This window comes from Mercurialis annua, linkage group LG1-X (assembly GCF_937616625.2).
Source record: "Mercurialis annua linkage group LG1-X, ddMerAnnu1.2, whole genome shotgun sequence".
Lineage (NCBI taxonomy): Eukaryota > Viridiplantae > Streptophyta > Magnoliopsida > Malpighiales > Euphorbiaceae > Mercurialis > Mercurialis annua.
In genome coordinates this window covers 63685556-63697940 of record NC_065570.1, presented here as the reverse complement: position 1 = coordinate 63697940, position 12385 = coordinate 63685556, and the positions used below count along the sequence as shown (strand labels likewise).

General features: G+C 41.8%; 1 protein-coding gene across 1 annotated transcript; it reads left to right on the top strand.

The window, feature by feature from the left end:
* The first annotated feature begins 4171 nt into the window (after window positions 1–4171).
* On the top strand, window positions 4172–10175 carry LOC126674659 (uncharacterized). The gene is made up of 4 exons (XM_056104925.1): window positions 4172–5218; window positions 5370–5506; window positions 5614–8754; window positions 9256–10175. Exons 1-4 carry the CDS (start codon window positions 4172–4174, stop codon window positions 9866–9868), a joined length of 4938 nt encoding a protein of 1645 aa, XP_055960900.1. The 3' UTR covers window positions 9869–10175.
* Window positions 10176–12385: the final 2210 nt, after the last annotated feature.

The following is a 12385-nucleotide window of genomic DNA, read 5'->3' as shown; positions in this document are numbered from 1 at the left end:
GATCAAATCCGTATGTTGGTTTGCTAAACAAATCGTGATTCAAAGTAAATTCATTCTCGTCAAATCCTTTCATCCTCGTAGGTTCAATATCCGGACTTTAGTCCACTCTATTACGAGTTGCGATACCATATACTTGCGTAAATGACCAACAATAGCTACTCTTTACCGAGTATTGATCAGTTGGTGGACTCCGCCAGTGGTTATGAAGTATTTGCATTTATAGATGCAAAAATGGATTTCATCAGATCCCGATGCACAAGGAGGATGAAGAGAAAACCTCCTTCATAACTGATTTGGGAACATACTGTTACACACATATGTGTTGTGATTTAAAGAATTCTAGTTCAACTTACCTGAGTTTGATAAATTTTATATTTGTTGATCTATTGGAAAAGAATGTGGCAGTTTACATTGATGGTATAGGTAAAATCCAGGAAAATGGAAGATCACGCTAAAAATTCAGTAGAGGTCTTTAAAAAGCTAGAGAAATACAATCTGAAACTTAACCCTGAGAAGTGTGCTTTTGGGCTAAGGCTGCAAAGTTTCTAGGATATATGATATCTCAGACGAGAATAGAAGAAAACCAAGAAGGATCAAGATGGTTACAATTATCAAGGGGATTACAAAAGATTTTCTGACAAGATAACAAACACACACACACACACACACCGTGCCATCCGCGCTCTGAACACTAAAAGAACAGAAAAGGCCAGCTTAGCCTATATCATAACGGGACACCTCGCCAAAGGAAGCACAGGTGAAGAAGAGTAGTACACTATATAAATCACTTTATCCTTAAAACATAAGATACTTATTTTTTTATCATTACTCTTTCTATTCTTACTTAACTCTTCTTCTTTACTAAATACTTACTTGAGCGCTGGAGTGAGTGTCCGAAAAACCCTTTCCGGCGTTCTTTCTGATTGTATTCTCTGTTATCAGATCCAGAGTTCTAGTAGATCATTCCTCCGTTTTTAGTGATTTATCAATAGCCTAAACACCACACTTAACATCAATTTCCAGCTTTCTACACCATTAAAACTCATTTCATATTCAATCTTTAATATTTATATCAATAGCCATAAACAACATTCAACCAAAAATCCAAAATCCTAACTTCGTTCTAATAACACCAATTAATTTCATTTCAAACTATTAATTTCAGTTAATTACTTAATCAACCTGTTATTTACAGTAACTTCCATGCTCAAGCCTTCATCCAATTTTTTTTTTTTTTTTGAAAATTTGATTATACAATTTAAGATATCAACATAATTGGATGTATATTAACAGGTTGAGCATAAGATTGAGAGTCCCTCAAAGATGTCCTTAAGTCCTGCTTTCTGAAAGAGACATGCTGCTGATTGTTGGAGATTGAACTCGGCATGGCATTAGGATTAGGTTTAGGGAATCTTAAGATAAACACTCTAATCCTGAAAGAACATATAGAGACCCTGTTGAGTTTATACAAAGTCTCACCATCGTCACTGCACGAGAAAAGGGTTTCTGAAAGAGGCGATGATTTTTTTTTTCTTTTAAAGTTAACGGAGTTTACAGGGATGGTTATGAATTTTGAAAGCATGTAAAGGCGGTCTAAACCATCTCTAATTCTGCAGGGAGCGTAAAAATGAAAACCTTAATACAGTAATTACGTTTTAAAAAAGTTTTATTATTGACATTTATTAATGACACGTGTTACACGATAAATAGATAGTTAATAATCCTACGTGGTAAACTTATTTCACACAAGTATTTCTCCTTCTTGAGAGCCATCCATTTTCTCTCTCTTTTTAATAAAACTTTGATCAAATACTGAAAACAAATCATAGTTTCATTATCGACATTCCTAGAAAATCAAAACATTTTTGAGGTAATAGATCGTTAAACATTTTTTGATATAAACCATTTCTTTCAAAATTTCTCTTTTGAAGCTTTTTATTTTATTTTGAATAGAGTTTTCATCTTAGGTTTTAATAGATTGATTTTATTTCATTTTAGATTTGGATATTAAACTCCATAAATCACTAACTTTTTCTCAAATTACAAAAAGATCACTAAATAAATTTTTCTTATAAAATGGTCATTAAACTATATCTTTTGTTACAAAAATGATTCTGTTGTTACGAAAAGATCATTAAACTTTTTGTAAATTACAAAAAAGTCATTAAGTTATACCTTTTATTACAAAAAGGTCACTGAACTATGTTCATTTTTGTAATTTCGGATTGCCACGTAAGCAAAAATGTTATATTTTTGCGTGAAAACGGTCTGTTTTTTTATGGGTGTAGCCTTTTATAATAAAAGGTATAGTTCAGTGACCATTTTGTAAGAAAAGTTTGTTTAGTGACTTTTCTGTAATTTGAGAAACGTCTGGTAACCTACAGAGTTTAATATCTTTTTAGATTTAGATTTAGAATTTAAGGGGTCCAGTGCAATTTGCTAAGAGACTGGTGTCTATACTATTACAGATCTCTGATAGGAGTAAAATACTCCTATCTACTAGGGTGTTCTAAAGCACTTTTTATGCTACTTTCATAGTGTTTTAAGATGAATTGAGTACCTTATTACGTGCTTTACCTTTTCAGGGCATTTGAGTGTTTTAGAGCGGTTTAGGCTAAAGGAAGCGAGAGAATCGTCAAGAAAGCAAAGAAACGAAACCTTCGAGAAGCCAGAAGCTTGTCTCGATCGAGACAGGCACAAGAGGAAGTGTCTCAATCGAGACAAGGCCAAGAATTGAGGCAGTAGCTCTTGAGCTACTAGTGTCTCGATCGAGACACACTCTTTTAATGAGTGTCTCGATCGAGACAAGGGTTATGAGATGGGCTCAGATTTCGAATTTTGAAGAATCAAGACTTAGGCCCACTTCCTTATTTGGCTAAACACCCATGTAATAGGATGTCTTTTATTTCCTTTTTGGGGAGTACTATATAACCCCTTTTATCTCTATTTTTAGGTCATTACCTCATTATTGTAAGAATCAACTAAAAGTAGAGAGAATTTCCTTTTGCTCTAGAGAATATTTCTAGTTTTTAGTGTTCTTGATACATTTCCAGATTTTGGGATTTATACCCACTTTAATGCAAGTTCTCATGATTCAATCTTCATTATCCTGTTTATGTTGGTATTCTACTTTCTAATCAAGGTAATCTATCCTATTTCCATTATGCCTATTAGTCATTACCTTGTGATTAATGTTAGAATAAGTATGGTTGGCTAAACTCTTTGTTTGGGGGTTGTTAATTTAGGTTGTTAGTTGATTGGGATTGGGTTTGTGTTTGGCTTGTGTTTGTTTTGGCTATGTGCTCTTAATGCCTAGGTTAGTGTGATCTATTAACCTAGGATTTTGGTCTAATTAATTAGGCGAGGGTCAATTAATTAGACGGAATTGATTAGTCTTGAACCTAGGACCTAATCACGCGAGGGCGGTTTAGGGATTAAGTGGTCTCTTAAGTTTGCTTGATTAATTGTAATTTGCTAGTTAGTCGATAACTAATTATGCTAGGGCAATTTAGTTATCGGTTGATTAGTTCATTGCAATTTTCCTAGTTTTAGACTCGAGAGAGCGGAACTTAGGGCTTTCGAATAGCTTGACCCAAAACCGGCGCCATCCTACAACCCCGACTCTAAGATTCTATCAATTTAAGCTAGCAACCCTTGAACTTACCTTTATTATTGTTTCAATCTTTAAGTTAAATAGTTGATTGTTTGGTTGTTATCGATAGATTAATTATTGATTACCTTATTTTTAGTCCGTAGTTATTAAATCCAAATCATTTGTTTGTTGCTTTCCGAATTGGAATTCAAGATCCGTGTTCGTTCATTTTAAACCCCTTGTCTTCGTGGGATCGATTCCGTACTTCCGGATTTACTACGAGTTGGGTTTATTCTCAACAAGTTTTTGGCGCCGTTGCCGGGGATAAGGTTGCGTTTAATTGATTGAAAGTATTTTGAAATTCGGTCGAGTTAGCATTATTTTCTGTTTTTACCTTTTGTTGTTCATCTTGCGTGTTTTCGTGATTTACGCTCGGTTCTCTTGTCTTTGTTGTGTGTAGGAATCTACCCTTCGTGTATGCATAATACACGACGTGCTAATCTTCCACTAGAACCTTTCCAAGAGGATCTCGGTAGTTACGAAAGAGGCGTGAGAAGAAGAGCCCGAATTCCTTTAGTTATGGAGGGTGACGGACATGATTATGAGATAGAAGAAGGATTCAATCCTCTAGTGGATGAAGGGGAACAACAATATCCACCCCCTCCTCCACTTGAGAATGTGAATCAACAAAGGCAACAAGAGCGACCAAGGGATGTTCGCCCTCGGGTGCAACCGCAAGTGCAAAATCAACCGAGGCAAACTTTGGGCGAGTTCTTCTTGCCGGATGTGGATAATGCCACGTTCGGATGTTTTGCTATGCCGGTTCAAGCGGCGACCTTTGAGATCAAGCCGAGTACTATCCAACTCTTGGAGAACCGTTGTGCCTTCTTTGGGTTGAAGCATGAGGACCCAAATGCCCATATAGCCAAGTTCTTGGGGGTCCTTAATACGTTCAAGCTTCATGGGATAACCGCGGACCAAATCAAGCTCCGGATGTTCCCTTTCTCTTTGAGGGATAAAGCTAGTTTGTGGCTTCAATCTCTACCCAATGAATCGATCCATACTTGGCGGGAGTTGGCTCAAGCTTTTCTTAACAAGTACTTTCCACATGGCAAGACAACAAAGCTAACCAAAGACATTCTTGAGTTTGTGCAATTCGACGGGGAGTCGCTCTATGAAGCTTGGGAGCGCTTTAAGGATCTACAAAGGAGTGTTCCCCATCATAAGCTTAACAAGGAGCATGTGATTCAAATTTTCTATGATGCAACGAATATCACCACTAGAGCCACTATTGATGCGGCTTCGGGGGGGTCTTTGATGCAAAAGACATATGAAGAGGCTCTTGAGTTGGTAGAAAAGTTGGCCATGGTTAGTAGCACATGGGGGCCCACGGATAGAAGAGCACCGGCTAGTCAAAAGTCGGTAATGACGCTTGACCAAGTTAGAGAGATGGAAGCTATCAAGGAGAAAAATGTTTCACTTCAAGCGCAAGTGGATGCCTTAAGGAAACAAGTTGCCCCAAGAAATGCTCCGGTGGCCTATGTCCAAGTAGGATGCGAGTTTTGTGGGGATCTCAACCACTCGGGAGGCGAATGCCTAGTTACGGGGCAAAGTATGAGTGAGCAAGTGAACTACATCGGGGGTCAAAGGCAAGCCAATGATCCTTATTCCAACACTTATAACCCCGGATGGAGGAATCATCCAAATTTTGGGTGGAGAAATCAAGAGGGGCAAGGCAATGCTCAAGGGTCAAATCAAGCGGGTTCAAACTTTCAAGGTCACAATAGACCTCCACAACAACAAGGTCCCTACCAAGGAAATCCAAACCATGGGAACAACTATGGTGGTAGACCGCAACACCCTCCCGGTTTTCAACAACCACGGAACACGGATGAGGGAAATGTGCTTGCCAAGGTACTTGAGAAATTGGAAAAAATGGAGCAACGGGAGAAGAACCAAGCTTCCACTATTCATCATTTGGAAACCCAAATTTCTCAAATGGCAATTTCGCTTCAAGGAAGACCTCAAGGGGGATTGCCGTCCACTACGGAAAACAATCCAAGAGAGCATCTTAAAGCGGTAGAGCTCCGAAGCGGGAGGAATCTTGAGAAGGCCAATGGGAAGAAGCATGTTGTAGAGGAGGATGAGCCTCAAGTGGTGATTGATGTCGCTAGCTCTAGTCAAGAACTACCTAATGCTAGTGAGGAGGTGGCTATTAACATCGAGGAAGCATATGTGAGACCTCCACCACCTCCACCCTTTGTTCCGAAAGTACCATTTCCAAGCCGGCTAAGGAAGGCACCGGACAACCAAAAGTTCCATAAGTTCCTTGAGGTTTTCAAGAAACTTCAAATCAACCTTAGTTTGGCGGATGCTCTAAGAGAGATGCCCCAATACGCGAAGTTCTTGAAAGACATCATCATGAATAAGCGTAGTTGGGAGCAAGGCGGAACAATACCCCTCACGGAGAATTGTAGTTCTATAATTCAAAGCAACCTACCAACAAAGCTAAAGGATCCAGGGAGTTTCACTATTCCTTGCACCATTGGAAATACTAATGCTATAAATTGTTTATGTGATCTTGGTGCAAGTATTAATTTGATGCCTTTGTTTCTTTTTAGGTCCTTATTTGGTGAACAACCGGTGAAGCATACCTCGATGGTGCTACAACTAGCCGATCACTCTCTCAAGAAGCCGTATGGGATAGTAGAAGATGTGCTTGTTAAGGTGGATAAATTCATCTTTCCGGTGGATTTTGTAATCTTGGACTACGCGGTGGATAAAGAGTGTCCTATGATCCTTGGCCGCCCATTCATGAACACCGGGCGTGCTCTTATTGATGTGCATGCCGGAAAGCTTACCTTGAGAATTGATGAGGAAAAAGTGGAGTTTGATATGAAGAGGGTGATGCGGAACACCATCGAGGACGAAGAGTGCATGAGGGTTGATTTGGTGGACAATCTTGTGGAAGATCAATTGAAAGAGAATGTGGAAGTCATCAACCAAGGAGTTTCACGGAATTTGGAAGAGTTTGACCACTGCAAGGGGTGTCTCGATCGAGACAGCCACCCAGAAAACTGTCTCAATCGAGACACATGTAGCACAAAAGCTACTGCCCCAAATCTTGGCCTTGTCTCGATTGAGACAGGGGTGTCTCGATCGAGACAAGGGAAAATCACTCCTTGTCTCGTTTTGGACCCCTCTGTCTCGAAAGAGACAAGCTGTAATGGGGAAATTACTGATTTTTCTCGAGTTTCAAAGGTTGTCTTCCATTCCGATGACATTGAGGGTGAGTATTCCGAAGAAGAGGAGCCAAGGCCGGAAATCTTGATAAAAGAAGGAGGAGTGACACCCCCATCTTCCGAGGTGCCACCAATTGTTGAAATGAAACCGTTACCACTTCACCTCCGATATGCATTTGTGGGAGAAAACAGAACGCTCCCCATCATCATCTCCGATAAGCTTTCAAAAGAGCAAGAGAAAAGGGTTGTTCAAGTAGTGAAGAGTCATGTGTTGGCCATGGGATGGCAAATTTCCGACATCCGAGGGATAAGCCCTCAAGTTGTGATGCACAAGATTCATCTTGAAGACGAGTCGAAGAGATCAACTCAAAGGCAAAGGAGATTGAATCCAAATATGAAGGAAGTTGTGCACAAAGAGATTGTCAAGCTCCTCGACGCCGGGATAATCTACCCTATTTCGGATAGTGGGTGGGTTAGCCCGATTCAATGCGTGCCTAAAAAGGGAGGTATAACGGTGGTGGAAAATGACAAGGGAGAGCAAATCTCCACAAGAACGGTGACCGGTTGGAGAGTATGCATTGATTATCGAAAGCTCAACGCGGAAACCCGAAAAGATCACTTTCCGCTACCATTTATCGATCAAATGTTGGAGAGAGTAGCGGGTCACAAGTTTTACTGTTTCCTCGACGGGTACTCCGGATACAACCAAATATTAATTCTCCCGGAAGACCAAGAGAAGACGACCTTCACATGCCCCTACGGTACCTTCGCATACCGCCGGATGCCTTTTGGTCTATGCAACGCACCCGCTACATTTCAAAGATGCATGACCTCAATCTTCAATGATATGATTGAAGATATTATGGAGGTGTTTATGGATGACTTTTCCGTCTTTGGGGATTCTTTTGATAAGTGCTTGGTAAATCTTGAACGCGTATTGAAACGGTGTGAGGAAGCAAATTTGGTACTTAATTGGGAGAAGTGCCATTTCATGGTTGAAGAAGGTATTGTGCTCGGGCACAAGATTTCCGAGAAAGGTATTGAGGTGGATAGAGCTAAGACGGAGGTAATCGAGAGATTGGTTGCCCCGACCACGGTGAAGGGAGTCCGGGCATTTTTAGGCCATGCGGGTTTTTACCGGCGATTCATTAAGGACTTCTCATCTATTGCAAGGCCGTTGACGAATCTCCTAGTGAAGGATGCCCCATTTGAGTTCACAAGGGAGTGTTGTGAGGCGTTTGGGAAATTGAAGGAAGCACTTGTGACCGCTCCGATCATTTCAACTCCGGATTGGAGTTTACCTTTTGAGCTCATGTGCGATGCAAGTGACCAAGCTCTAGGGTGTGTGTTGGGGCAACGTAAGGAGAAGCGAGTCCATGTGATTTATTATGCTAGTAGAACTTTGGCGGGGGCTCAATTGAACTACACCACCACGGAAAAAGAGATGCTCGCCGTGGTTTTTGCTCTTGATAAATTCCGGTCTTATCTACTTGGGGCCAAGACTATTGTTTTTACCGACCACGCGGCATTGAGGCATCTTTTCGCCAAGCAAGATGCAAAGCCTCGCCTAATCCGGTGGATCCTATTGATGCAAGAATTTGATATTGAAATCCGGGATAAAAAGGGAACGGAAAATGTGGTTGCGGACCATCTATCAAGGCTTGAGAACCCGGAAGCAATCCCAATTGGAGTGGAGATTAATGAGCAATTCCCGGATGAAATGTTGATGGTGATCTCGGAAGTCGATACACCTTGGTATGCGGATATTGCAAACTACCTATCTTCGAATATCATGCCTCCGGATCTATCCCATCATCAAAGAAAGAAATTTTTAAGCGATGTGAAACGATTTTTGTGGGATGAACCCTACCTATTCAAGGTATGTGGGGATGGGATGATTCGGAGGTGCGTGCCATTGAAGGAAATGATGCCAATCTTGAGCCATTGTCATGAAGCGGATTATGCCGGGCACTATGGGTCATCTAGAACCGCCGCAAGGGTTCTTGAGAGTGGGTTCTTTTGGCCGACCCTATTTCGTGATGCCAAGGACTTTGTGGGGCATTGTGACCGTTGCCAAAGGGTTGGAAACATTTCAAAACGGGATGAGATGCCATTGACCTCCATTCAAGAAGTGGAGATATTTGATGTTTGGGGGATAGACTTCATGGGGCCCTTTCCAATGTCTCACGGGAAGCTTTTCATCTTGTTATGTGTGGATTACGTGTCCAAATGGGTGGAAGCGGAGGCTTTGCCTACAAACGACGCCAAGGTTGTCCTAAGTTTTCTCAAGCATCTCGTGAATCGTTTTGGCACACCAAGAGTCATCATAAGCGATGGGGGGTCTCATTTTTGCAACCGGCAATTTGACGCCTTAATGAAGAAGTACAACGTACATCATCGAGTTGCAACTCCGTATCATCCCCAAACTAGCGGCCAAGTCGAGGTGTCCAACCGTGAGTTGAAAAGAATATTGGAAAAGACGGTGAATGGGTCTCGAAAGGATTGGTCCTTAAAGTTAGACGATGCTTTGTGGGCATACCGGACGGCTTTTAAAACACCGCTTGGTATGTCCCCTTTTCGCATTGTCTACGGAAAGGCGTGCCACTTACCGGTGGAATTAGAGCACAAGGCTTATTGGGCCATCAAAAAGTTGAATTATGATTTCAAGGCGGCGGGTGAGAAGCGCATGTTACAACTCAATGAGTTGGATGAAATCCGATTCAATGCTTATGAGAATACTAAGCTCTATAAGGAGAAAACAAAGCGGTGGCATGATGCTCACATCTCACCCAAGACTTTTGAGGTAGGAGCCTTTGTGTTGCTCTACAATTCAAGGTTGAGATTGTTCCCGGGAAAATTAAAATCTCGGTGGAGTGGGCCTTTCAAGATTCGGCATGTAGCAACCCATGGAGCTTTAGAATTGGAAAACCAAAAGGGGGAAACGTTTAAGGTCAACGGACACCGTTGCAAGCCCTACTTGGGACCTTTGACGGATCAAATAGGCGAACAAGTCTATCTAGCCCCTCCTTCGTAAGTCTCATGTAATGGAACGGTCGAGCTTTCGACTTAAAACAAGCGCACTCGGGAGGCAATCCCGAGAGGTTCGATTTTTAATCCTTGTCTTTTCATTTTCTTAGTCAATTAATTTTAGTATTTTAGTTGTTATTTTAAATTTTTGTTGTTGGATTTTATGCCGGGTGTGTTGTTTGTGTTGTGTAGGCTAAGTAAGAAAAAAATGGAATTCCGCTCATTTTTGGGTGTCTCGATCGAGACAGTCATTAAAGGAGCTGTCTCGATCGAGACAAGAAGGGAAATCGAGGCAGTAGCTTTTGAGCTACTAGTGTCTCGATCGAGACACACACTTACCCAGGTGTCTCGATCGAGACAATATTTAAAGAGGGGGATTCAAATTTGGTTCAAACACAAGCACATGGATTGATGAGGTGGCACGATCCTAGCCATTCTTAAGAAACACAAAAGACATGGATGGATGAAGTGGCAACATCTTGGGCTTCCATTTTGAAATTAGAATTTTACCATAAAAGCTCACCCACCACTTCATCTTCTCCATCTATCTTAGCCATTTTTAGCAAAATCAAAGCTTCTTCATCTCTCCTCCAAGAAAATTCGGCCACCCTATTGCCACCACCAAACCACCACCAAACTTCAAACAAAATACGTTTTCGGATACCCTTTTCGTCCTTCTCACTATGGTTCGAACCGCTAAGACCGTTAAGGAAGCTTCCACCGCCACCATCAACGCCGCCACAAGCTCAATTCCTCCTACTCAAGAACAACCACAACCCAAGAGAGCTACTCGCAAGCAATCCGCCTCCGGTGCAAGGAAATTCGGACCGAACACCCCCGAGGCCCTAACAAGGCGTTTTGAAACTCCATTCCAATGTCGTTCGGTACAAGAGGGGGAGACATACGAAAAACTCCGTGCTAGGGGTATTGCCAAGCCATTCAAGATTGATTGGAAAGCTATGAGGGATTTGGGGATTGAAGGAGATGTGAAAAGACACTTGGATGTGTTGGGTTTGCGTTACTTGGCGGAACTTCCGCACGATTATGTGGAGGAATTGACTTACGAATTTTTCTCTACCATCAAGGCCGGAAAGGAGGATGACAATATCATTTTCCGACTTAGGGGAAATGAGTGTGTTAGTAATGCTCATAACTTGGGTGCGAATTTGGAAATGCGGGAAGAAGGGTTGACTACTATGCCGGAAGAATTTGATGCGGATGTTGTTTGGAAGGAGTTATCGGATGAGGATTTCTATGATCCTCACACATCGAAGGTGAATGAGGTTAAGGACACCGCCATTGTGGTGGTCCTAAAATGGTATGGACATTCGTTCATGGGGCGGAATGAATACTCTAAGGTTGCAAAGGAGGACTTGCTTGCTTTGAACTCCATTTTGCATCCCGAAGATGAAGCTATTCGGCTAAACCTTGCATTCCGTTTGAGGCAAATGCTATTGGAAGTTCCGGGCAACAAAAACAAGAAAGTGGGGTTTGGTTGGATGATTCTAACACTTCTCCGGACTTGGGAGCGAGGCATTACAAATGAGGATTTGGCACCATGGGTTATTCATGCTCCAAGGCGGCTTGGGATCGATCATTTGAAAGCGGCGTCTTATGTTCACGAGGGGGAAGTGGTTCCCTTTTACAAGCGTGCTAGTTGGATCAATAGACATGGACCCGATGCGGCGTTTAGAGCGGAATTTCCCAATGTGGGACAAGAAGGGGATCAACCAATTGCTCGGCCGGTTAAGGAGCGTGTGAGGAGAAAGGGAAAAGAAAAAGTGGGAGAAATGTCTCAACCCGAGCGAGCCACCGAAGGGGCCAAACCCGAGCAAGGGGGGGCTCAATGGTTGACTTTTGATTATCGTTTCAAGGAATTGGCGGAGGAAAATCGCCGGGCTTGGGAGGAGCAAAGATTGATGTTAGAGCGCATGGAAGCGGCGCAAAGGCGTGGAATGGCGAGACTCGAATACAAGCAAGAGCGCTTGAGAGCAAAGATGGACCGCCAAGATGAAAATTTCCGCAATTATGTGAATGGCTCGGGAATCGTTTGGATTGACACTCCACCTCAATCTCCCGCCACCCCGGACTTCGACTAGCGAGATTTGCTTTTTTCTAACTCTCTCATTACAATTTCTTGCTTTATTTTATATTTCTATGCTTTAGGGACTAAGCTAGAAATAGTGTGAGGAGGGTTGTGAAATTGTATCTCGCTTTATCTTTATTGCTTTATGTTTGTGTGTTTTCTTTATGTTTGAGTCGTTTGAGTCTAGTTGTCGTAGGATGTTTGAGTCGCCTCCACTAAACTCTTGTACCAAGCTTGAAATGTTGATTGTTTAAGATTAGTGAATTTGGCAATATCTTGAGTAGCATCAACTTTTACTATCTCTTGTACTTAAATGTCATAATGCATTTGTCTAGCCTAAACAACTATTCTTAATGCTTGCTTAATGAAATGTGATGGGCATGACATGTTGCGAAGAGATCGAAAAAAATTGACCTTTAGTTGTTGATTCTTGAAAAT

What these genes read in the sequence shown, in the direction of transcription:
- LOC126674659 (XM_056104925.1), top strand. Translation starts at nt 4,172, where the DNA reads ATGGAGGGTGACGGACATGATTATGAGATAGAAGAAGGATTCAATCCT. An exon ending in GGCAAAGTATGAGTGAGCAA is followed by an intron (nt 5,219 to 5,369) that starts GTGAACTACATC and finishes CAAACTTTCAAG; the next exon opens with GTCACAATAGACCTCCACAA. An exon ending in CGGAGGTGCGTGCCATTGAA is followed by an intron (nt 8,755 to 9,255) that starts GGAAATGATGCC and finishes TCCGTATCATCC; the next exon opens with CCAAACTAGCGGCCAAGTCG.